The sequence below is a fragment of the Histomonas meleagridis genome (genome assembly GCF_020186115.1).
Source record: "Histomonas meleagridis strain 2922-C6/04-10x chromosome Unknown contig_91, whole genome shotgun sequence".
Lineage (NCBI taxonomy): Eukaryota > Parabasalia > Tritrichomonadida > Dientamoebidae > Histomonas > Histomonas meleagridis.
In genome coordinates, this window is record NW_027150924.1 from 1 (window position 1) to 27,022 (window position 27,022).

The following is a 27,022-nucleotide window of genomic DNA, read 5'->3' on the forward strand; positions in this document are numbered from 1 at the left end:
ATTTGGTATAGTTTAGTTTCAAAAAATTCAATGCTATAGCATTTTCTGACACTGAGTTTTTGATATAATATTAAATCAGTTCACTTTAATAAATGCAACAGTTCAGCAGCGACAGTGACAACGAGGAGGAAGAAGTTATGTTATACAGTTCAAAGGGATATTATGATCCAATGAACTTGGTTGAAGAAAACTTTGGTCCTATGACTATTGAAAGTTTCATTATTAGCAAAGTGCAACCTTCAAATGATGAATGATTTTGTTCACATAAATGAATGATTTCTTCATTTCCACCTGTAACTGCATATTTGCCTGTGTTTTCTATATCAGAACCATTCATAAGTAAATATTTAAAGCATTTAACTGATCCAAAAAATGCTGCATAATCAATTAATGTAACATTGTAATGATTAACAAATGAACAACTTTCATAAAGTGATGGCTCAATTTCTTGGTTAAAATCAAAATTCGTTTGTGATCAAAACTTCAAGAAATATCATCAACTGCATATATACCTGTGTTTTTTACTTTTGCATTATTCATAAGTAAATATTTAAAACAATTAACTGATCCAAAAAAAATGCAGCATAATCAATTAATGAAACATTATATTGATTAATAAAATCACATCTTTCATAAAGCGATGGTTCAATATATTGATCAAGGTCAAAATTTGTTTGTGATGATATTTCTTGAAGTTTTTCTATTTCATCATTTCGAATTATTGTTGCAATTTCATTCGGATTGATTCCTTCTTTAACATATTTCTTATGAAGTTCCCAATCATTCTTTGAAAGTTCTTCATAATTTACAAAATCATTTTCCCTTAAATAGATTGCTAATTCTTCTTTAGACATATAATGTACAAAATAAGCACTATGTTTGTTTTTTACAATGCTTGGTTCAAGAAAATTATGTTCAATCATAGCTTCAAGAAGATAAGATGATTCATTTGTATACTTATTGATAAGAAATCGACCAAATATATCAAATATATTGGATTTGATTTTATTACTCTCTTCAAATGTTCTTATATCTTTTATAATATTCAAAAATAAATCTGCGTTATTACTTTTAATTACAAAGGAATAATATATCATTTGAATAATAATTAAATCATAAGATAAAGGATGGATTTCATCAAATTTGTTGATTATTAAACCTAAAGATCTCGAGAAATTTTCTTCATTCAAACCAAAAATTGCTTGATTTATTGATAGAAGTGTTTCCGAGTCGCAATGTTCCTTTGGTCTCATGTGGAAAATATTAATAACGGATATATCAATTCAAATTTGTATAAATAATCAAAAAGTTGAATTGTTCAAGCTAAAATGAAAATATCTTGCTTTATTAATGAAATAAAATAATAAAAGTGGGCTTATTATTATCACCAATTAAAAGTATATATTTTTATTGATTAATATATAAGCATTTTTTCTCTAATTGTCCGACAAACTCGTGAAAAAATGAAGATTTCGAAAATTTACCGTCCCGAGCGAATGTTTAACACAACGGACATTTCAGATGATTGTCCATATGAAATTGGTTTTAACTTTTTTTATCTGTTAAAAAAATCAATAAGTGTAAATTTGTGTTTGATAATAAAAAAAATCAGATTTCAAAAAGGAGTTTTACTAACTATTTCATACGTTGTGCATGTTGCGTCCGAATGACTTGAAGGTATTGTAATTATGATTTAATTATCATTTAAGCCATTTTTTAATTTCCCCATCTCCACCAAATATATCAACTATATTAAAACTTGTTCCAGATGAAATCATTACAGATAAGAAATTGTTTTTAGAATCAATTGAAAACAATCTTGAGTCAACACGTTGTCCTTTATATTACTTATTAAACAGAATACCAAAATACAAATCCAATTGTATGTTTATTCTAAGTCAGTAAGAATGTTCCTTGTCCTTCATTTATTGCATAAAGTAATCTTTCCTTTAATGTTTCTCTATTTGAATATTCCGGCATTTTGAAGTAATTTGAGCATGTCATCACTGATGGCAATGTATCATCAGGGTTTTGGTTATCATCTGTTACTCTTTTAGCTATAACCAACTTCGGGTTCAACGCCTTCAAACCGCCTATCGGCAAGCGGTTACAGCCGGTTATGAATTTAATTAACATTGACTGCTGATCGTTATTCATTTCGGCTATCGTATCAAAAAGCATTTTAATTTGAGGGGAATTCTGAGAGTAACCGTGCGAGATTTCAACGTTTTCAATTAGCTCTTTTTCTGTAATCCTCACAATTTCCCCTTCAATCAAATTACAAATTTCATCTTCAGTAAAGAGATTAAAGGCTTCGATTTGAAAGACTTTCGATAAACCATTCTTGAATTGGTTCATTATCTCTGTTAACTCAGTCGTTTTCTTCTTAACAGCTTCAACATATTCAGGGAAATTTTCTTTTGTTATTTCAATATCTTTTCCACCAGGAATAAGTTCTAAATCAGGTATCCCTGGATATGTAAATGGTAAATCTAATAAACCATCACTTGATTCAAGAGATCGTTTTAACTGTGGATCAACTTCTTCAAGTGATATCTTATTTCCTTTCATTAACTTAAAGAAAGCAGGATTAAATGGAATGGAAAGTATCATGTCCATAAGCATAGCTTTACCACAAAGGAGTCCAATCGTGTAAAATAGCTCTGGAGGTGCATCTGGTCGTGGAAATAAACCAAGTTCATGCCAACAATACTCAGAAGACTCAGAAGAGTTATCACGCCATAGCTTACGTGACTTTTTACACAACTCTTGCGAGAAAAGTGTAAAGAATTCTTGCGTTGGTCCGGCGCCAATTCCCTCTTCATTATCAAAGAAGACATCAGGACGAAGCATACCTGGTCCTGCAACCTCCAGCATAAGTTTTCCTTCTTCAAAAAGATTATTACGATGAAGATGACATTTTACACGCATATTATTAAGTCGTGGATTCCAAGGAACCTTAAAGAAATAACTATCAATGAATGGTAATGAGTATGGGAGATCATATGCAATGATTTTGAAGAAGATTTTACGAACTTCAAAATCAAATATAAATGGAAAATGATATATAATTTGTGAAGATGGTGATAAAAAGCCACTTGTAAGAAGTAGAGATGACATATTAAGGAGTGAACGTGATTGAAGTTTATCATTATGAAGATTAACATTTGGTAATAAATTATGAATTCTAGATAAAACTTTAAGAGCGAGAAGTGTTTTCTTATGGATAGAAAGTGGTACTATAAGTTTAGAACGAGGGATATCACCTTCAATTAACTCAAGTTTTAAATCATTCACTATATCTTCAGGAGCTTGAAGTGAACGTGCAACTGAATGGAACATGAAATCATAAGCAGAGAAATCATGGTTATTAAAACGGAAATGATAAGACTTTATATTTGGTATTTTTAAATTCCTCTGAAAAAGTCCGCGCTGCGAATTGTAAAGTTTTTCGGGGTGCTCCAAAATGATGATGTCTTTATATTTGCTAGTTTTTATGTAATCCACAATGGTTTGATTGGTAACAACTTTGCGATTAAGTTTGTACCATGATTCAATACCAGAAAAGTCAAGATCTAAATGAACAGGTAATTTTTCAAATGTTTCATCTGGGGTTTTGAAATCAAAAATTAAGGATTTGGAGAGAAGAACATCTGGTGTATAATGCTGTAAAGGATCTCTACAACTATTCATAGGTAAAAAGTTAAGTATTCCATTAGTTAATGAACTGATTTTCTTAATTGCTGGTATTAAAGATGAAGGAATTTCATTAATTTGTCTAAGAAATCTGTTCGTTTGTTTCATCAAGCCAAAAAGTAGAAATTGAAATGGCTTTAAATCTTTTTTCATAACATATTTGCAAAGATCATTAAAAGTCTTAAACTTTTTAGTGCGCTGTCTTAAACTTGATAATGCACCATATTTAGAAATAAGATTATTAAGGGAATTAGTGTACCATTCTTTCAGATCGTCTATCGGCTTTGTCTTCTTAAAAAGTGGAATAAAACCGTTAGTAAAAATAACCGTCGGATCTGGCATGTTTTTGGATAACATCAAAACAAATGGCGCAAAAAGAGGAGTGTGAATGAGACCTGCCATTGCATTAAAGAGTTCAATTGATGGTTGAAATGGCGCAACAAGTTGGATTGCCGAAAGACCAGCTAATGTTAAAGTTTCCCATCCAGATTCTTCAATAAGGAGTTTCAATAAAATCGGTTGAATTTCTTTTGCAATCTTTGTAGTACCTGAAAGAGTTCGGTTCATTGGCTTCCAATAACTTTCAGGAAAGTCAATATCTGGAAGAAGATTGACAACAACATTTAAGGTTAATCGTTTGATTTCGCTGGTATTACCTTTGTAATCTTCAAAGAGAAGTCTCTTGAAGTTAATACCACGTTTGATCATTTCTTCTGCAAATTCATTAACACAAGATAATGAAACAAGAATTCGAACAGCTACAACAAGTGTATTACCATTTTCAAAAGTATTAACTCCATCGATTAATGCTTGAACAAATGTTAAAGGTATTTTTGTTTTGTCATTATTTTGTATTATATTGTTAATTGTTTTGATAGCTGACGTAACAACAATTTCATTGTTATGGCTTAACAGTTTAAAAATGGCATCAAGATGAGCTAAATCATTTTGACTTGTGATTGTATTTGTAATATTTTCCATTGCTTTAGCAGCTGATTTTTGTTCGATGGGACTCAACTTGTTGAAGCAGTGTAAAAATGTATCAATTCCTATTTCTGAACCGATTAATCTTGGTGAGTATTCTGCAAAAATGCTATAAGATTTGATTACGTTTTGAATAAATTGGTTATTACTTGATTTTTTGATTGCTACTGCAGAACCTTTTAAGTAACCGTTGGAAGCAAGATATTTTATTGCGTTAAGATTTGCTTCCAAAAGATTACATACGCAAGAACTTGCTAAATTCAAGAGTTCTTGGTTGTTAGATTGTGAAACCAGTTTGGCCAATGCTACTGTTGCCTTTTCGACTGGCAAAATAATTAATATTTCTTGGGCTCCATATAAAAAAATATTTGATAAAATTTGTAACCCATCCATTTGACATTCTTCATCATCTGAAAGCAAGAGTTGGAGTGCGACATCAAACGATTCTAAATTAAGAGAGAACCCTAGAAAATCCATTTTTGTTCTTCTTGTGTTAAATTTATTTCCATAATAAAAAACGAATTTCTTGTGAAGAAAAGCATTTTCCTATTAGTATTTTAAATACTAGATTTTCTAGTAAATTTTCATTATTAATAATCAAAGAAAGTTAATTTAATTTTGTTTATTAAAAGATATTTTTATTTGTGATTAAGGATAAATTTCTAACTGAAAAAGCTGATAATTTTTTCCAATTTTTAAGTCAAAAAAACGGTTTTATAACATGTCACTTTTTGATCCTGCAACCAAATTAAAATCTTCTGAATGAAACTTGAAATTAAGGACTCTTCAGGAATTACATTGTTTGTAGAAGTCCCGCATGGAACAGCCATATACGATATTAAAAACATTATCTTCGAACAATTAGGCGTTGCACCGATTTATCAAAATCTTTTTTATGATGGAAAAGTGCTTAACGATCAAGACAAGGTAGAACTTTACGGGATTCGTAATGGCAGCATTTTATATCTTGCTCATGAAGGACCTACAGATATTCGACAAACAATTGAATCTCAACTAACAGAACAATTAATGAACTCTCCTAAGTATCAAGACCTCATCGAACGTATGCCACATATCTTCAATGAATATGAAATGGATGATCTTTTTCATTCAAATCTTGAATTCTTTGCATCTCAAGATAGTATTACTGAACTTAGTAGAATAGCTGATTTAAACATGAACAATTGCGAAGTTATCCCTGGTGGATTTAATGAAATTGTGCAAAACTTCAAAGAAATTGAAGAAGCCGATATCGACGGTTTGTTTCAAACTCCTTCAGAAAACACGACGGTTATTCCAGAAAACGCAAGTTGTCCCTCGAACGCTCCTTTGCCATTTTTATTCTTTAGTTCATCTCCAGATGAAACCGACTATCCGTACTCCTCTAATTGCTTTGTTTGAATAAATATAACATAAAATTTTTTATCAACAAATTTATTAATTTGCAATGCAAACAATTTGGAAATTCGAAACTCATTTCTTTTGGCTCTTGATAATAAAATTTCAAGTAGAACATTATTTTATATGATAACACATCTTTTAATTTAATGAATTATTTTTTTTTTTTTATTTTTTGACAATAATGATAAAAACAATGTTATTTTCCTTAAATTTGCATTCCTCACTCAATGAGAATGAAGATTTCTCTTGTAGAAAACGCATTTTTTTGAAATCGATTTGCATTTTCATTTCACATTTCGGCCATCAAATTATTGATGTTGAAACAATTTCACATTTAAATTTTTATTATTTTTTTTCCCCTCATAAATAAAGCCGAAGCAAATTCATTTTAGATATCGATTGGTTCTCCTTCATCTGAAGAATCTGAGCTCATTTCTTTAATTGGAGGCTTTGGTACAGCCACTGGTATTGGTTGGTTTCTTCTAGACAAAGAACCGAAAGAACCCTTTGTTATTGCCACGTTACCTTGATCATGGTTACCCAAAGACATTTGTTGATGTCTTCTTAATGATCCTATGCTACCAGTGTTGCTATTAATTATACCAGATGAACCCATATTACCATTACCATTAGTAGGTACGAAAGGAGGCAACATATGAGGCTTAATATCCCAAATTTGTTCAGCATATTCCGTAATAGTTCTATCAGAACTAAATCTTCCCATATTTGCGGTGGATTTAATACACATTGTAACCCAATGATGTTGATCCTTATAAGCGTTATCGATTCTACGTTGACATTGTATATAAGATTCGAAGTCATAATTCACCAAATAATGATCTCCATGTTCAATTGGATATAAAAGACATTCATAATCTTCAGCATTACCGAATAATCCACTTCGTATAGTTTGGAATACTCTTTTAAGCTTTGGATTAATTTGTCTTTGATAAGCATTTTCACGTAACTTATCGACTTCTTCAGCTTTAGCTCCGAAGAAGAAAACATTTTCATTACCAATTGCATCACCAATTTCGATATTTGCTCCATCATAAGTTCCAATTATCAAACTTGAATTAAATGCAAATTTCATATTCGATGTACCAGATGCCTCAGTACCAGCTGTAGATATTTGTTCATTAATATCAGCAGCTGGGATAATTAATTCAGCGATTGACACGTTATAATTTGGTATGAATATTACCTTTAATAAGTCTCCAACATTTTCATCATTATTAACAACCTTTGATACATTATTAATCAATTTGATTAACTTCTTAGCTGCATAATAACCAGGCGCAGCTTTACCACCAAATATTACAGCACGTGGAGTAATATTTGTTCGTTCATTTTCATTTAGATCTAATATTTCTAAATATCGATAAATGACATTAAATATATTTAATGTCTGACGCTTATATTCATGAATACGTTTGACTTGGATATCAAATAATTGGATATTTGGATTTAATTGAATCCCAAGTTTATCATTAATATAAGTAGCTAACGCTTGTTTGTTTGATTGTTTCACTGATAACCACTTAAAGAAGAATTCATTGTCATCCAAATAACGTAATATTCCAGTTAACTCTTCAGAGTTTTGTGCCCAGTTATCATTACCTAATGATTCACATATTAATGATGTTAACCCTGGATTACAATGATGTAACCAACGACGAATTGTTACTCCGTTCGTTTTGTTTTGGAACTTCTCGGGGAATAACTCAGCGAATTCTTTGAAGACGTATTTCTTCATTAATTCCGAATGTATCTTAGCTACACCATTTACTGTATGTGATCCAATCACTGCTAAGTTTGCCATGCGAACTTGTTTCGGATTCGATTCTTCAATGATAGATAACTTACTAATGACTTCATCGCCCGGGTTATATTTGGCTCGAATTTGATCCAAAAAGGCTTGATTTAAGTCATAGATAATTTGCATGTGACGTGGTAAAACTTTCTCAAATAACGGGATGCCCCATTTCTCTAATGCTTCGGGCATTAAAGTATGACATGTGTAAGAAAACACTTTCGTTGTAATCTCATACGCTTCAGTGAAACTAAGCCCTTCCTCGTCGATCAATAACCGTAACAGTTCTGCCACCATAACCGCCGGGTGCGTATCGTTCAGTTGAATGGCAGCAAGTTTTGGAAGGTCTTGAATCTTTGCATTTTGTTGGGTCTTAAGTCGGCGAATGATATCTTGTAACGTTGCCGATGACATTAGGTACTCTTGCATCAGACGCATTTCTTTACCTTCTGCTGTGTTATCATTTGGATACAAAACTGATGTTAAGTTTTCACACCATTGCTTTTGCGAAACGGCATCATAGTAATCGCCATAACGGAACTTCTCTTCGTCTAATTCAGAGGTTGGTTTGGATGACCATAATCTTAATGCTAACGTATTATCAGTTTTATATCCGGGAATCAAAAAGTCGTTGGCAACGGCAATGATTTGGATGCCCGGATGCCATACGCCATGTTCGACAGATCCATAAAATCCGACATTATGTGTCACAGTGGGCTTCTGTACGCGCCATGGGTCGCCATAATTTAGCCAGTAGTCCGGGATTTCGATCTGGCTTCCGTCTTCGCCGATTGTTTGTTTGAACATACCAAATGAATACATTAATCCATATCCCCACGCAGGCAAGTTCAATGTGGCCAAAGAGTCCATGAAGCAAGCAGCCAAGCGCCCGAGGCCACCGTTTCCCAATCCTGGGTCATATTCTTCTGAGTATAGTTGGTCAATATTTACGTCCAATTCTTGTAATGAGTCTCGGTACAAGTCTTCCATTTCGAGGTTGAGGAGCGCGTTACGAAGGAAACGCCCCATAAGGAACTCGATCGAAACGTAGTAGACCATTTTCGCCTTTGAGATAATGAAGTACTCCATTGTATCATTAAATAATTCGATAAGTCTGTCTCTTACTGAATACGACGCGGCCAAATACGCCGAGAATCGGTCGAAGTTAAAACGCGATCGCGCGATGGTATATTCGATGTGGTTAACGAATGAGATTTGGACTGAGCTCTTTTCGGCGGGGATGTACTCCTCCATGAGCTTCCAAAGCAGCGCGTGCTTAGCGCTGTCGTGTTCGTCGCCCTTTGAATTCTTCACATTTTTTGAGAGGACATCAAGAGTTGTGTCGCGCGGCGCTTGTTGGTTAAATTCGTTCCCAACAAATAACGGACGAACATTATGGGCCGGTTTCTTTTGGTTGTACATAAACAAAGTGGCTGTGCATAACCAAAGCACCACTTTTTCAGAGCTGTTTGGTCCGTTTCGAGAGGCTAATCGCTATCAAATTCGGCGGTTCATTTGAAAATTCAAAAATGGAATGGATGGAGAATGAAAAAAGAATTTGCAGTGTTATTGTTATAAAAATTTAATAAATATATATAAAATAATTATGTGATTTTGTTTCGGATAATAAAGTAGAAAAAAATGCAGTGATTATGGGTTCTTGATTATGTTTTTGCTTTTTTTATGTTCCTGTTTGGGAAACCGAAATAAAGGTTTTGTTATCAAAAATTCCTAACAAACTTCACAATTTTCAATTGGTTATCATTTGACATGTCCGTTAAAGAAATAGAAATGAAATTCCTTTCAAAATAAATAGGAGCATAATGGCAAAAAAATGCTTTCGAATTTTTCCCTCCATTTTCACAAATTCATTTCCATAATGGCTCGCACAAAACAAACAGCTCGTAAATCTACTGGTGGTAAGACTCCACGCAAATCACTCGGTGCTAAGGCAGCTCGTAAGTCAACACCAGTTGTTGATTCACAAGGCGCTAAGAAACAACATCGTTTCAGACCAGGTACAGTTGCTCTTCGTGAAATTCGTAAATACCAAAAGAGCACAGACCTTTTAATCCGTAAGCTTCCATTCCAACGTCTTGTCCGTGAAATTGCGTCAGGATTTCGTGGTGATCTTCGTTTCCAATCATCAGCTATTGCAGCTCTTCAAGAAGCATCAGAAGCTTATCTTGTAGGACTCTTTGAAGATACAAACCTTTGTGCAATTCATGCAAACCGTGTTACAATTATGGAACGTGATGTACAACTTGCACAACGCATTCGTGGTGAACGCAACTAAAATCAAACAAATCAATAAATAGTTATCTTTCTCGGATAAATTTTTCTTTCCAACTTTCGAGAAATTTATTTGTAATCTAAGTAAACTATACTTAGAAATTCGAACGAAGATGGAAAACTTGAATTAAACCTACAAAAATATATAAATATTATTAGAAATATTTAAATATTCAACCAATGTCTAAATTTTATTTATAAATTTTTTTCTTTAAAATCATCGTCGAATAGATCTTCTTACAGATTAGTTAATGATAAATTATTATCCTGAAATGAGCTTGTACTTCGTAATTACTTTGCTCATAATTTTCTTCTTCTTGTTCATCACTCGGATGTTTCTAATTATTGATCTTAATGAGCAAAATGACAAGCAAAGATATAACAATAATAGCACTAATTATTGAGCAAACAGTAATGATAATAACATTTCGATTTTCGAAAATCGAGTTTCTTTGAATTAGAAAAAATGTGAAAAAGTATGAATTTCGAACATTTTCATCAAGCATAATATTTTCAATTTGATTACTTCTCGAAAATGAATAACCTGAAATATTAAAAAATTTGATTTTTGGTAATGAATATGATTTATTTATTGTACCTGGTGGATATATTATAATTATCGTGGTATATTTATCATAAACAATACTATAATTTCGAATTCAATATTTATTCGAATACCTGATATATTTGGAGATAATAAATGAAATTAAATCCGAGATTGTATCTATTATATACGTAAAAGGATAAGAAATTTCTGATGTATATTCTGAATTGGAATTTATACTAATGTAAAAGAATTCTATGAAAGTAAAGTATTAACATATATCTTCTATTAAATCCAACGAAAATCTGGAAGCATGTGCAAAATTTTTTTATTTTATTTTATTTTTTTAGGTAGGATTAGAAAGGGTGAGTGAAGCAGATTTATATTGGTATTTATTTGTTTATTTTCAGGCTTAAAAAATGATTTAATAAAATATTATTCGGAAATAAACAGACCCTATATAAAAGTGTGTTCATAAAATTTTCCAATCTGATCATTTCATAGAAGATTATTATGTATCGACAGTAAATAATTTATATAATAATGGAATTACATTTAATAAATCAATTTTTTCTAAATATAATAATATTTTATTATCTACCATTAAATCAATTAAATAAATATAATTTTTTTTTCATAATATTTTTCACAAAAATTATCATCAAATTATATGAAAATCATGAAATGAAATATGATATAAAATATTCTATTTATCAAATTTTGATTCATATAATAATAATATTTATCAAATTTCATGCGTTAATAATAATGTATTAAAACAAACTGAATTTAGGAAATGTTTATTTCAATATTTAAATATTTCCTCTTTTATCCTTGAGAATCTTTTAGTTTTATTATGTCATCACATTTATGATGTTGAATTTTGTCTGCAAATAATCGAATAATTTCTGCATTTTTTATTTTCTGATGCTATTATAAGCGCTGTTTTATATGTTTGAAAGTAATTCCAAATGTTTATATGAAATATCATATTATTTAAAAATACTTGAAACAAAACAAATAAATATTTTTAGTATCGATATCAATTCTTTCTTGTTCAAGAAGTAATTTAACTATTTCTGTATGACCTTTTGAAGATGCTAAAATAAGTGCTGTTTTAAATAATTTAAATAATTTCCAAATATTATTTTGAAATACAAAATTATTAAAATAAATTTTAAATAAAGTACATAAATATTTTTAGTATTAATATCAATTCCTTCTTGTTCAAGAAGTAATTTAACTATTTCTGTATGACCTTTTGAAGATGCCCAAATAAGTGCTGTTTTAAATAATTTAAATAATTTCCAAATATTATTTTGAAATATAAAATTATTAAAATAAATTTCAAATAAAACAAATAAATATCTTTAGCATTAATATCAATTCCTTCTTGTTCAAGAAGTAATTTAACTATTTCTGTATAACCATATCTAGATGCCCAAATAAGTGCTGTATTAAATTATTTAAATAATTTCCAAATATTATTTTGAAATAGTCCAAAATTATTAAAATAAATTTTAAATAAAACAAATAAATATCTTTAGCATTAATATCAATTCCTTCTTGTTCAAGAAGTAATTTAACTATTTCTGTATGACCTTTTGAAGATGCTAAAATAAGTGCTGTTTCAAATAATTTAAATAAATTCCAAATATTATATTGAAATATTAAATTATTAAAATAAATATTAAATAAAACAAAAAAATACCTTTAGCATTAATATCAATTCCTTCTTGTTCAAGAAGTAATTTAACTATTTCTGTATGTCCTTTTTTAGATGCCCATATAAGTGCTGTATAAAATAATTTAAATAATTTCCAAATATTATTTTGAAATAGTCCAAAATTATTAAAATAAATTTCAAATAAAACAAATAAATATCTTTAGCATTAATATCAATTCCTTCTTGTTCAAGAAGTAATTTAACTATTTCTGTATGACCTTTTGAAGATGCTAAAATAAGTGCTGTTTTAAATTATTTAAATAATTTCCAAATATTATTTTGAAATAGTCCAAAATTATTAAAATAAATTTTAAATAAAACAAATAAATATCTTTAGCATTAATATCAATTCCTTCTTGTTCAAGAAGTAATTTAACTATTTCTGTATGTCCTTTTTTAGATGCCCATATAAGTGCTGTTTGAAATAATTTAAATAATTTCCAAATATTATTTTGAAATAGTCCAAAATTATTAAAATAAATTTCAAATAAAACAAATAAATATCTTTAGCATTAATATCAATTCCTTCTTGTTCAAGAAGTAATTTAACTATTTCTGTATGTCCTTTTTTAGATGCCCATATAAGTGCTGTTTTAAATAATTTAAATAATTTCCAAATATTATTTTGAAATAGTCCAAAATTATTAAAATAAATTTTAAATAAAACAAATAAATATCTTTAGCATTAATATCAATTCCTTCTTGTTCAAGAAGTAATTTAACTATTTCTGTATGTCCTTTTTTAGATGCCCATATAAGTGCTGTTTTAAATAATTTAAATAATTTCCAAATATTATTTTGAAATAATAAATTATTAAAATAAATATCAAATAAAACAAATAAATACCTTTAGCATTAATATCAATTCCTTCTTGTTCAAGAAGTAATTTAACTATTTCTGTATGTCCTTTTTTAGATGCTAAAAAAAGTGCTGTATAAAATAATTTAAATGATTTCCAAATATTATATTGAAATATTAAATTATTAAAATAAATATTAAATAAAACAAAAAAATACCTTTAGCATTAATATCAATTCCTTCTTGTTCAAGAAGTAATTTAACTATTTCTGTATGACCTTCTGAAGATGCCCAAATAAGTGCTGTTTCAAATAATTTAAATAATTTCCAAATATTATTTTGAAATATAAAATTATTAAAATAAATATCAAATAAAACAAATAAATACCTTTAGCATTAATATCAATTCCTTCTTTTTCAAGAAGTAATTTAACTATTTCTGTATGACCATTTAAAGATGCATAAATAAGTGCTGTTTTAAATAATTTAAATAATTTCCAAATATTATTTTGAAATATAAAATTATTAAAATAACTTTTAAATAAAATAAATAAATACCTTTAGCATTAATATCAATTCCTTCTTGTAAAAGAAGAACTTTTGTAACTTCAGAATGACCTTTGCGTGTTGCCCAATGAAGTGCTGTTTCATTAATTTTATATTAATTCCAAAAAAAATTATTAAACATTCAATATTCATGAGAAACATATTTACCATTAATATCAAATATTTTTTGTTCGATTTGCCATTTAATAAATGATACAAATTCTTTTTGGTGTTGAGAAGGCATCAGGTTGTGAATAAATTTGACACTTTTATATTTGGCATTTTTTATTATCTTTGTTTTCTTTTTCAATATATGATCTCCAGACTGGTAATAGTTGATATAAAAATATTAATATTTTGATAAAGTAAATACATATATATATATATATATGATAAAAAGTTAATTTGATCATATCTTGATACATCCTATTTATAATGTCATAAACATTAATTTATAACCAACATCAATTTCCTGAATCTCAAAGTCTGAAATAAAAAAGTGTGATAATATTGTTTTTTTATATATTTATATGATCTATGATATGGAAGATTATTTATTTATCGAATTTATTAAAAAAAATATGATATAGATAAAAAAATATTTTAATTTTATTTTGGTGATATGATTTTTTTTATAACAAATCGAGTTAAATCATCCTGTTTTCAATGAAAATTATATTATTTCCTCTATATTAATTCGCAAAAATATTATTTTTTTTTATGTTACAAGAACATTCACTTTGGTGTCATCAAGTTTATATTCAATTTATAATGAAAATCCCAATTATGTCATTAAAATAGAAGCAAAAATGAATATGAAAACAGTAAAAGATTTTTTTAATAATAAAGATGAATTATTATATCCACCTGCAACACACTTTAAGATAACAAAAAATCCATGCACATGAAATTGTCAAAAGTCTTCTAATAATATTCAATGTTCAGAAGAAAACATTATTTTTATTTATCTTTAAGAAATTGATTAAGATTATGAACCAATAATAGATGGAGATGCACCTCATGGATATCCTCCTGAAAGTCCTCCATAAAATTATCCTGAATTTGATCCATAACCAGTTGGGCAATATAAACCAGAACCTATTGATTGTCCATAAGATACATCAGAAGAACCCATACCAAAGAGCGAAAGTAAGTTTACAAACTCTATAAAGATTAATATTTTACTGATTTTTTTGGCATCTAATATGGAATCCAAGCCAAAAAAAAATTTTGATTTTTTTTCTGACTTAATCAACTACTCATCCATAAGTAAAAATATAACCAATTTAAACGAGATCCAATTCTTCTTGTAATATGAAACGAACGTTAAAATAAAAGTTTTGACAAGTTTTGGAAAATGGTTGCAACAAATAATTTAAATCCAATAACGCAACTTCTCCAAATCAATTAAACAACAACATTTATATAATTTACATAATCAAGAATATATACAAAAGATGTATAAAGATTAATACAAGAATTCTAAATTAATTATTCATTAAGTATTAATATTAATAAAGAACAATATTGGAAATTATCATTGACATTATATTTAGATTAGAGATATAATTATTGCTGTCGAATAAATAATTTGATCAACATCAAATGGGATCTTTATTATGTGATTTACATGATCAAACAGGAGCATTACAAAGATTACATTCATTTATACAAATAAATTCAGATTCAACTAATTCAATAGAGACCACAACTATTGAAAATGAAAATGAATAAATATTGATGGTTCTAAAGAAGATACATATACATATTCATTTTCTTCACCATCACAACATATTAAATTAAATAATTTACTTCAATGTACATTTTATCTTAATAGTAATCAAGTTTTTTCACACCAGATAATATAAATAATAATATTCAACATCGATTAATTGAAAATAAACTCAAAAAAGCTGCATAATATTAGATACAAACTGCACGTTGCTAACATCTGATTGCATTTTCTTTTTCGTTCAGTTTCTCATAACATTCTCCAAGTGCCATCCAAATTCTTGAGTCAAAAGGATTAATTGTAATTGATATTGAAAACTCAAGTAAAGCATATTAGACATTTCATATGCAAGGCCCATTCCATAGAGCGCTCTAAAATCTCGAGGATTTAATTCTAATGCTTTAGTATGGATGGAATTGCATAGTCAGAGAAAACTTTAGATTTTATGGAGAGTTTGAACAAGAGAAGCAAGACCAGCTATATCACCTTTGACAAATAAGAGATTAGAATAGCAATCAAGAGTTTCTACATGGAAAGAATCTTTTTTGATAAGTTCATCAAACAAAAGTTCATCACGATGATGTAATAAGCGGCGGCTTCAATAATTAAATTTAATTTATATAATTTTTTTTAGTAAAAATTCATTTACGAATAAAGCATTGTTTAAAAAAAATAACAATTACGTGCTGAATTTAAATTAAATCTGAGTAAAAAATGAATTTTTTTGTTTGATTTCATGTAACATTTCCTATTCCGGCCACTTTTTATGTCGATAATAACAGTAGATTTAGTAAACTTCCGTCTAAATGAAGAAAATATGACGGCAACAGTTGCGCCTTCACCAATGGCAAGTAAAAATATTGTTATTCCTGTTTTTGTGGAATCTGATGGAAAACAATATACAGTTATCGGAATAGAAGATTTTGCATTTGCTAGAACAGGTATCAAATCAATAACATTCGGTAAAGGATCTAAAGTTACTTCATTTGGTAATGGATGTTTTTCTGAATCATCTTTAATTCGTCTAACATTACCACCTAATTTATCTTTAGTTGGTAACATGTGGCGTAGTGGTGCAAGAATGTTAAATGAAATCAAAGTTACTCCTGCTAACCAACATTATGTTGAAGAAAATGGAGTATTATACAACAAAGAAAAAACAATTCTTTTAAATCTTCCCAAAGATAAGACTTCAATAACATTGCCAGCAACGTTAAAAATCATTCCAGATGATATTTTAATACAAAATAACTCACTCCAATCAATTACAATTTCTCCTAAAAACGAATATTACTCAACAGAAGCCGGTGTTTTATATAACAAAGACAAAACAGAAATGATTTTATGCCCTAAAACAAAAATATCTCTTACATTACCGAGAACATTAAAAAAATTCGGAGAATTAGCATTTCGTAATTGTGGGGCTTTATCATCAATAACAGTTGCAGCAACAAATAACAATTTCTGTGTTCAACATGGACTTCTTTTTAATCACAACAAAACAATTATTTATTTTTGCGAAAGAAATAAAACTATTGTAAAGATCCCTAACACAGTAGAAATCATTTCCCCGTTCGCATTTAGTGGCTGTGCTGCTTTGGAATCATTATCTTTTCAAGAAAATTCAAAGTTACAAGTTCTTCAAAAATATTCATTTTCACATTCCGCAATAAAAAGTGTCGAAATTCCTTCTTCTGTGAAGAAAATCGATGAGGGTGGGTTTGCTTCTTGTAAAAACTTGAAAATTCTTACTTTCCAAGATAATTCAGAAATTGAAATTATTGACAGACTTGCATTCGCTTCAACGCCAATCGATACAGTGAAGCTCCCGTCTTCCTTAAAGTTCATTGGAGGCTATACTTTCGCTGGTTGTCAAGGTCTTCGATCAATTATATTTCCACATAACTCTCAACTTGAAGAAATCGAAGAAGGATCACTCGCAGGTTCAGCTATAGAAGAGATAGAAATCCCTGCAAATGTTCGTAAGATTGGTGAATCAGTATTTTTGAATTGTGAGAAATTGAAGACAGTTTCATTTGCACCAGATTCAAAGTTAGAATCCATTGGAAAATGTTCATTCTCTATTCCACTTCTTGAAAAGATCGTTTTGCCTAAATCATTAAAAGTCATTGGAATTGGCACTTTTGCTGATACACATAAATTGAAAAGTGTCACTTTTGAAGAAGGCTCTCAACTTGAAACCATTGAAGAAGACGGATTTTGCTGTTCTGGTATCGAATCGTTTGATGTTCCTGAAGGCGTATCATATTTAGGACGTGGTGCATTTATTGAATGCATTAATCTTCATAAAGTTGTTCTAAATCATAAAGGAACAATTACAATCGAAAGAAATGCATTTCGTGGAGTTGCAGACGACTTTAAGTTGGTGATATATTCTGATGCGATTTTACAAGGCGAAGGTGTCCCTGAAGATGAACAAATCGAAAAAATTTCTCAATAAATTTTTATATTGAACATTTGTATACTTTACTTTGTGCAAGTTTTCAATAAACTTTTTGAATGCGTCGTATCGGTTTTTGACTTTGTTTGCTTTTATTGAAGATACTGCTTTTCCGTCAACCAGTTTATTATAGTTTAACGTAAATAAGAATGAATTATGCCGTTGATATTATTCGAATTCTTTATAGTGGAAATAATTTCAATGAAATTTGGCGCTATCTAGGATGAATTAAAAGTCTTGTAATTCCAAGCACAGTTACATCGATTGGAGTTTATTCATTTTGTTTTGCTAAGTTTAAAATAATTACAATTGCAGAAGACGTAAATAGAATTGGGTGGCTTGCATTTCATTTCGATTCACCAGCACAATGTAAAATTTGTGACGGTTATTGAATATTCAAAATTGAATGGTTTATGAAGAAGGAAAATTTATTTTCAAGTTTCAAAAAGCTCTATGAAAAATTTCAAAAAACTAGCAAAAGTCCAAAGCTATCCATAAAATTTCCATTGAAATTATAAAAATTTTGTTTTTTAAAATAAAATGATTGTCATCAAAAAAGGTTGGGAACATTTCAGACATTTTGTCACACGTTTTTTCTATGAATATCAAATAACATAATAAACAAAAATAATTTTAGTATATTCAAAATATTATCTCATTTTTTAAATTTTCATTTATATGGCGAGATAACATCGAAAATAAAATAAAAAAAAAAAATGGCGCCAAAAATTTGCTCTGAATTTTTGAATTGATTGTAAAATTATTTGCAAATATGTCATTTTTTGATAATTATCGAAGAGATTGAATAGTTTATTTGAGTCTCAAACATTCATGCATTTTTGATCAACTTCCTTGGATTATAGCTTAATTCACCATTTGCTGCCAAAACCTTTCACAAGTGAATTTGCCCACTAAAAACCACATCTAAAATGTTCTCTAAATCTTGTGCAGAAACATTTTTTTAATGAGAAAAATTCGAAAATATTCTACCATCCAAATCAGTTGTATTGATATCCTTGAACATCAATTCCTTTTTGTTCGAGAAGTAATTTAACTATTTCTGTATGACCATTCCAGTCTGCATACATAAGTGCTGTTATAAATAATTTAAATAATTTCCAAATATTATTTTGAATTTTCAAATTATTAAAATAAATTTTTAATAAAACAAATAAATATCTTTAGCATTAATATCAATTCCTTCTTGTTCAAGAAGTAATTTAACTATTTCTGTATGACCTTCTGAAGAAGCTAATATAAGTGCTGTATTAAATAATTTAAATAATTTTCAAATATTATTTTGAAATATTAAATTATTAAAATAAAAATTATCTTGAGCACTAATATCAATTCCTTCTTGTTCAAGAAGTAATTTAACTATTTCTGTATGACCTTCTGAAGAAGCTAATATAAGTGCTGTATTAAATAATTTAAATAATTTCCAAATATTATTTTGAAATATTAAATTATTAAAATAAAAATTATCTTGAGCATTAATATCAATTCCTTCTTGTTCAAGAAGTAATTTGACTATTTTTGTATGACCTTCACTAGATGCATAAATAAGTGCTGTTCTAAATAATTTAAATAATTTCCAAATATTATTTTGATATATCAAATTATTATAATAAATTTTGAATAAATATTTTTAGCATTAATATCAATTCCTTCTTGTTCAAGAAGCAACTTAACTATTTCAGTATGACCATTTCCAGATGCTCTAATAAGTGCTGTATAAAATAATTTAAATAATTTCCAAATATTATTTTGAAATATAAAATTATTAAAATAAATACAAAATAAAACAAATAAATATTTTGAGCATTAATATTAATTCCTTCTTGTTTTAATATATATTTAACAAGTTCAATATTAAATGATACAGTTGAATTAACTAATATGTCTTCTGGAAGTTGGTTTTCTTTAAAGAAATCTATAACAAGAAATATATTTTCATTATATGCTACAACATAAATAAAAGAATCATTAAGATCTTCTTTGTTGTAAGTGTAATAAATTATTTGCTTTTTTTATTTATTTTTTATATACTATTTTGCGTGTTGTTTGTTCGTTTTCATGAAAGAAGAGTTCCTCAAACTTTAAGTCTTGAAATATTTTATGTTAATAATGGCCATTACCTATTTTTCGGGAATTTTGGAATATTCCCTATATCGTAATATTGTATATTAGATGTGTTTATTTACTAAACTATTATCGTGTATCATTTTTATTAAAATTTTTGAGAAAAAGTGAAAATACATGAAAAAACAACTTCTCCAACATTTATGCAAATGCAACTTTTATATGAAGTGGTGCTGGTCTTTTTTATTTATGAATAAAAATATATGATTTAATATAAAACGAGCGCTCATTATTTATCAAATAATCCAAATAATTTTGAAATGTTTGGTGAAAATATTAAATTAATTAATTTTTGCCAAATCTTCAGAACTACACCCTTAGTTAGAAAATTTATATATAAGTAAACACTTACAAATGAATTTTTACAAAATTACAGCAAAAGGATTCAAATTTGTTAATTTCGCCAATTTTGTTTCCACATATTTCTGTATTTAATGTTCTCTGGTAGTAACTCATATTTCGGAGCTAGTTCGTCTGTTTCCCTTAATGCCTCTTCCTTTGTCAATTCAGGGATATCGAGATCAAAATTTGATGTTGAGAAATCATTCAAAAACCTCAAAAATCCACTTCAATTCATTAAGGATAGCATTCTTGGAAATATTTCGATGTGTGGCCTTTGAACAAAAACAGGAAAACCTAAAGGTGAAGCGTTTCGTATCGGATCCAAAATTCCAAACTTTATTTTATCATTGCCACTTTTTGCCACTCATCGGCGTTTTCGAAAATTTGGAAAACTTCTTTTGGACCAAATTCTGGTGGGAAGAGAACGACTGCATCGTAGCTCTCGCTTTCTATGAGATCTTTGTAAGTTAACCCAACAATTTTTTGGACACTTTCATTTTCGATAATTTCAGGTATTTCCTCGCTGAAATATTTCAACGTTTGAATTCAACGTTATCAAACAATCTGTCGTGTGATAGAAATAACCATTATCTGGATTAAAAACATAAAAGTTAGGAAAAGTAATATCGTTCGGGGAAATGATATGGAACCAAACCTGATTTCTGGAAATACAAATTTTCAAATCCCCGCCTAAAAATAGCAGCAAATATTATGTTTTCTTGCATTATATCATATTTTATGAATTCTTTGTATAATAGAATTGATTTTTCTAATATCGAAGATGTACTATTTTGAACAGGAACAATTGTAAGGTCTTGTGAACGAAATAGCAAAAGCATTTCATTTGACATATTAAGTTCATCAAAAAGTTCGGGTTTAGCTGTAATTAAATCGCACGAACCAATTTATGGAAGTGCAAGATATAAATTAAAATTAGCATCATTAACATATTTTTATTTGCTTATGAGTGTATAATGTTGAAGATAATGTTGCCTTTAAATCATTTAGAGTTTTGACATTCCCACGATTTTCAATAAGCCAATCGTTAAGGAGAAACATAAATGCATTTTCACTAGTTGGACATTCATATGAGTTATATATTCTGTCCGATTGATAGAGTACGAGAAAATGATTTTCATATTGAAAGGTCGAATATTTTAGTTTAGTTTAAATAAGTGAGTTTGAAAATAAATATTGAGCTTGCTCTGGTAGAGGGTATGGGCCAATTACTAAAACTAAAACAACAGGATTTTGGAAAAATTACATCTTGAAATTCAACGTCCGTGTAATTTTTAAGTTTAAATGTGCTTGTTTTGGAATAGGGGACAAAAATACAGTTCGAAAAATTTTGAAGAGCAAAAAACAGCTAAAATGAAGGGAGTGAACATCATCACCCCCTAAGGTTAGGTGGGCTCTCGATCGAGAAACCGGATTTTGGTAGACACCAGGTCAAGAAGAATATGAAAAGCTCAGATGAATTTCATATTCTTTTGCAGACGTTTAAATAACATGTTTTTCCCTTTTTTCTCCAAAATCTTTTCGTAATGTCGAGGAGATGTGGTTAAAAGACATTAGAAAATATTGCAAAGGAGTACCATAATATTGATCAATATAATAAACAAAATCAATTTTTTTCCCTATTGTTCCAACATGATTAAAATCTGGTGTACTTAAGGTATTGGGAAAGAATTTGACAAAGCAGATTTTTGAGTCCTATATTTCAAGTGTTTATATCATATACACATATCATATATTCCGGTATAAATGTGTTATTTCATTGTTGCTAACATGTATATCATGCTTATTATGGATAAAATTTCATTTTAAAATGATAAGCCAAGCTCGGAATCCCAATTTATAATTGATGATGTAGTTATTTTAGTGAATAAATTTTCACATTCAAATGCATTTTAGCAATCTCATCCGTTTTCTCAATCGAATGAATTCACAAAATCAAATACATTTTCTCAAAGTAACACATTCTCACAATCAAGCACATTTATATATAAGAATTCGAATAAATTTTATACATCAAATTCAATAACTCTGCGAATTTCCTTATCATTTAAAGAACTATTCATTTGTTTCAAACAGTTCATTTGTTTCTATGTCATCCATCCATATATCTCAACATAGAATTCGTATATATGAAGCGTAGCAAATCACGCGAAGCGAATCTTATCATACTGTAATCATCATTATATTCTTTATTCATAAAAGAAATTCAAAAACAAAATTGAAGAAAATGAAAATTCAGAACCTGAAGAAATGGATACAATAAATCAATTTCAACAATAAATATCTCAAATATTGAAGAAGATCCATTTGCACAAGATTTTCAAGAAGAAAAATTCATTAACCAATTGTATTTTAAAGTTATCTAATAAAATATTTCACCAGTTTTCTTTCGCATAAAAAACAATTTTATGAGAAATAAAAATAAACGTTTTTATACCCCTCACAAAAAAAATAACAGAAATATTTCATATTTAGCCATGGTATAAAAATAAACGTAATAATTTCGACCAAATTTATCGGTTAATTACAGTTTTGATATACGATAGGTATCAGAAATTCATGAAAAAATTTGAGTACAATTTACGGTTTTTGCTTTGAAATACTGTGCCTTATCCATCATCCCAAAATATGTTCTTTTTGTTCACATGCATTACTTTTTCTTATAATATATTTCGTGGAGATTGCGAAGCCATCCTTGATACCAATTATTATAATTTAACAATGTTTATGAAAAGAGGTGCAGATACTTATAGATCTGACAAATATACTTATCTTTTTAGACTCTGCCCTCAAAACACAGGGCATGTTTACAAAGAAATGGATGTGTTTTTAATGCAATGCTCAATGGAATCAGGATTTTGTCGAAATGTAATTACTCAAAACTCATTTGATTACAAACCACTTTATTCACATGACTTTTCAAAAGGTATTCTTTATCATGCAAGCAGTGAGCCTTATCTAGAAGATGACAATTTATATCATACTTTAGATCTTGAATTTAGAATATATTGTGATCCAACTCAAACCTCAAGTGATATTCCAATATCAGTTGAAGTTGATGACGCATCCGAAGCAGGACTATTTATAGTCACCATGAACTCATCTGCTGGATGTCCAATTCCAACAGCTTCACCTAGCCCCACGCCAATGTATCAACCACATTGTAAATACATCAAAAGGTTATCTACCAATCCCAAAGTCGGTTTAGACATTGATTTATCCACCTTAAATGGCGGGCCATTTGGCATAAAAATTCCGATAACCATTAAAAACGAAGAACATGAATTATTTTTCCAACCCTGTGAACGTGTGCAATGTCCGTCCACATATATTTGTGTTGAAGGAACTGATATATATTCATCATCATGGCTTTGTAATTCATCACGAATTTGTACCTCATATGGAGTAAGTGTAGATAACATGGACTTTGATCAAATCGGCGCGCAACCAACAAATGGAATGATATTACGTTTAAATAACACATTTAATAACAAGAAATCTGAAATTTATATGCGATGTAAACATAACTTTCCGAATGATCATTTCTTTTGGTCACCACAAGGGGAACTAAATGATGAAGTCTTTAGTATCCTTGGCCAATCGGAAGAGTTATGTGTTACACCAATTCCATCACCAGATCCATATTCGTGTCATTTTTCGACTGAGCAAAAGAATTATTCATTAAATATTAACTTAACTAAATATAATAAAGATCCAAATGGTTATGAACAAATTGTCGAAGTTTATGATCATATTGGTAACCATTATCAACGTAAATTGTTATATAATCCATGCGGACATATTTCATGTCCTAAAAACGCGTTTTGTGATGGCGATGAAGATGCGCAAATTTGGTTATGTCATGACATATCAAGTCAAAGCAATTGCATTGGTTACGGGTTAGCTATCAATAATGTAACAATGGAATTATATGAAGAAAGTGATTTGTTTTCGGGAATTTTAGCATTATATAAAGGCGACATAAAACGTACAGCAGATATAACATATGTATGTAATGAGAATTTGAAAGAAAACGAAATAATAATTCCAAAAGTATTAAATTTAACAGGACATAAATTAATGTTTGAAGTCGAATCTAAAGACGCATGTCCAATAAATATAGGACCAACACCTAAGCCTTCATACACATGGCATCCTAAAATACCTACAAAAGGTTATACTGCGACACCAACTCCATTAGTATCACCTAATCCTTTTGATATTATTTACAATGATACACATTATATCAATATAAATTTAGATGAATTAAAACAAAGTGTTTATGAAGGTAATGAATTAATTATATCCGATTCGAATTATGGTAATGTATATATTAAATATCATCCATGGATATTAACTAATTGCCCAAATAATTATTTATGCGGTGGTAATGTTAACACTTCCAATTTATGGATTTGTTGGGTCGAAAATAATGGAACAAAATATTGCCATCCATCAGCAGATAAACGAATTAAATTCTCGATGAACTTTTTCGAGCAAAATGATATCGATGGAGCGATATTAACATATGAAGGTGCATATGGCATTCAAACTAAGTTTAATGTGTTATGTTCTAATTTAGAAGATAACTTATCAATACCATTTGATCAAGCATCGATTATCGAATATAATGAACTTTCTAACACACAAAACTTTGTGATTAAAATGGATTCAGGTTACATATGTCCGAAATCATTTTATAAGCCTTCGTTACCACCATCGCCATTAATTACACCAATTCCACAACATAATAATTCGATTAAATATGACGTAACATATAAACTGAATGAAAATAAAATCATTGAATTAAATCTCAAAAAATTCACAAAAACTAAAGAAAGTTATGTAATATTTGGAGATAAAAAGAAATATATGAAATCATTTGTTACTTATAGTCCTTATACCAAAACAAAATGTCCAAATAATTATAAATGTATTAATGATGTTAACGCGAACTTATGGTTATGTATTAACTCAACAATTATAAATAACATTTGTATTCCAATTGGTGATTCAGAACAAAAATTGGATTTCAAGTTATTGGATAAAAATGGTATCGTTAAAGTAAACATTGGCGGCGAATATCCACCGTATGATACCGAATTATATTTCGTATGCGATGAAAATGGTAATAAAAATGATTTCGAATTCCAAAAAATAGGCGATTTCATGAATGATAAAATTGGTATTTATGTAAATACTAAAAATGTTTGTCCACGTTCATATTCTAAAACTTCGGTTGGCGCTATAATCGGATTTATCATTTTGCTCTGTTTGATATGTTATTTGGGCGTTGGAGTTATTTTTATATATATCAGAACAGGAGAAGTTAAGTTACCAAATAACGAGTTCTGGGTAAAACTCGATGATAAAATATCAGAAATTTGGAAATTCGTGGTGTCTTGTGGTAGAGATAACACAAAATATGAGAAGATTTGATACATGAAAATTATTTTTTATTTAAATAAATCATATGATGTTATTTGAAAAATTAGTGTAATAGCCTACAAAATCAAATGAAGACTTAAAAATTTTGACCCTTGAATTCTAGCGTGTTTTGACATTTTATAAAATTTCAGAACATTTTGAAAAAATTTTTTCTGTAAGTCGAAATTAACGGTCGACCGTGATATATCACCACTTTTTGCATAGTTTACATATAACAAAATATTTAACGATTAAAATTTATCTAAAAAGTTGATGAGTCAGAATATTTTTGATCTTTTTCAATACTTTATATTTGATGTAAACTATTCAATTCGTTTACATTGATGTCACTTTTACGATAAAGATACGATAGAGCTTTTTGGACATGTTCAAAAAGCTCTATCGTATCTTTATCATCGGCCCGTCCCAGATGCTGGGGCACTCCACAAATTTAATGATCAATAACCCATATATAAGTCGAAAGATTTCTTAAAACCATTTCTAATGGATGTATTATAAATTAATAGTCAAACAAAAATTGGTCAAGCATTTTATCTAGACACTAAATCTGATTATCTTCTTTTGACCTTAAATAATATATATAAATTCTATTCTTCTTATATTTATGTAACTGCCTTTTTAAAATTATAATAATTCTTCTGCTGCCTCTGAAAATTTAAATATTATATATTCAACCAAGAATTGTTCTTGATATATACCAGCACTCCGGGTCATTTGTTATTGTTTTTGATATCCAAAATTTGTTCATTTGGGGACTCCCCACTCAGTTTGTTTCGACGTCACTTTTCTGTAAAGTAACCAATGAAATTAAATACTTTACTTGATTTGAACACGATAGAGTACGTTGAAAATAATTACATTAGCCACCTCGATATATTTTGACGTATTCGACTTTTTGAATTAATAAGGTTTTGAAAATTGGCAACCGTTTATCGACCGTTAATTTCAGCAACATGTTGCCGAAATTTCGACTTACAACATGAAAAAATTTTTGCCAGAAAGGTTCCTGGGATTGAAAATTCAATTGAAAATATTTTCATTATTCTAATAATGTCAAACAATCAAAGCAACCACAAGG

At 28.8% G+C, this 27,022-nt stretch overlaps 6 protein-coding genes across 6 annotated transcripts; 4 read left to right on the forward strand and 2 right to left on the reverse strand.

Annotated features, from left to right (window-relative positions):
- Positions 1-1,893: 1,893 nt before the first annotated feature.
- Positions 1,894-5,157, reverse strand: GO595_009594 (E3 ubiquitin-protein ligase UPL4-like; the record flags this gene model as incomplete). Its single annotated transcript, XM_067923297.1, has 1 exon — positions 1,894-5,157. One exon carries the CDS (start codon positions 5,155-5,157, stop codon positions 1,894-1,896), a length of 3,264 nt encoding a protein of 1,087 aa, XP_067770215.1.
- Positions 5,158-5,442: 285 nt separating this feature from the next.
- Positions 5,443-6,081, forward strand: GO595_009595 (ubiquilin-1; the record flags this gene model as incomplete). The annotated part of the gene is made up of 1 exon (XM_067923298.1): positions 5,443-6,081. The coding sequence occupies one exon, from the start codon at positions 5,443-5,445 to the stop codon at positions 6,079-6,081; it is 639 nt and encodes a 212-aa protein (XP_067770216.1).
- Positions 6,082-6,469: 388 nt separating this feature from the next.
- Positions 6,470-9,316, reverse strand: GO595_009596 (glycogen phosphorylase; the record flags this gene model as incomplete). Its single annotated transcript, XM_067923299.1, has 1 exon — positions 6,470-9,316. One exon carries the CDS (start codon positions 9,314-9,316, stop codon positions 6,470-6,472), a length of 2,847 nt encoding a protein of 948 aa, XP_067770217.1.
- Positions 9,317-9,773: 457 nt separating this feature from the next.
- GO595_009597 (histone H3.2) lies at positions 9,774-10,190 on the forward strand (the record flags this gene model as incomplete). The annotated part of the gene is made up of 1 exon (XM_067923300.1): positions 9,774-10,190. One exon carries the CDS (start codon positions 9,774-9,776, stop codon positions 10,188-10,190), a length of 417 nt encoding a protein of 138 aa, XP_067770218.1.
- A 6,109-nt stretch (positions 10,191-16,299) lies between these two features.
- Positions 16,300-17,994, forward strand: GO595_009598 (leucine-rich repeat domain-containing protein; the record flags this gene model as incomplete). Its single annotated transcript, XM_067923302.1, has 1 exon — positions 16,300-17,994. One exon carries the CDS (start codon positions 16,300-16,302, stop codon positions 17,992-17,994), a length of 1,695 nt encoding a protein of 564 aa, XP_067770219.1.
- Positions 17,995-23,340: 5,346 nt separating this feature from the next.
- Positions 23,341-25,935, forward strand: GO595_009599 (uncharacterized protein; the record flags this gene model as incomplete). Its single annotated transcript, XM_067923303.1, has 1 exon — positions 23,341-25,935. The coding sequence occupies one exon, from the start codon at positions 23,341-23,343 to the stop codon at positions 25,933-25,935; it is 2,595 nt and encodes an 864-aa protein (XP_067770220.1).
- Positions 25,936-27,022: the final 1,087 nt, after the last annotated feature.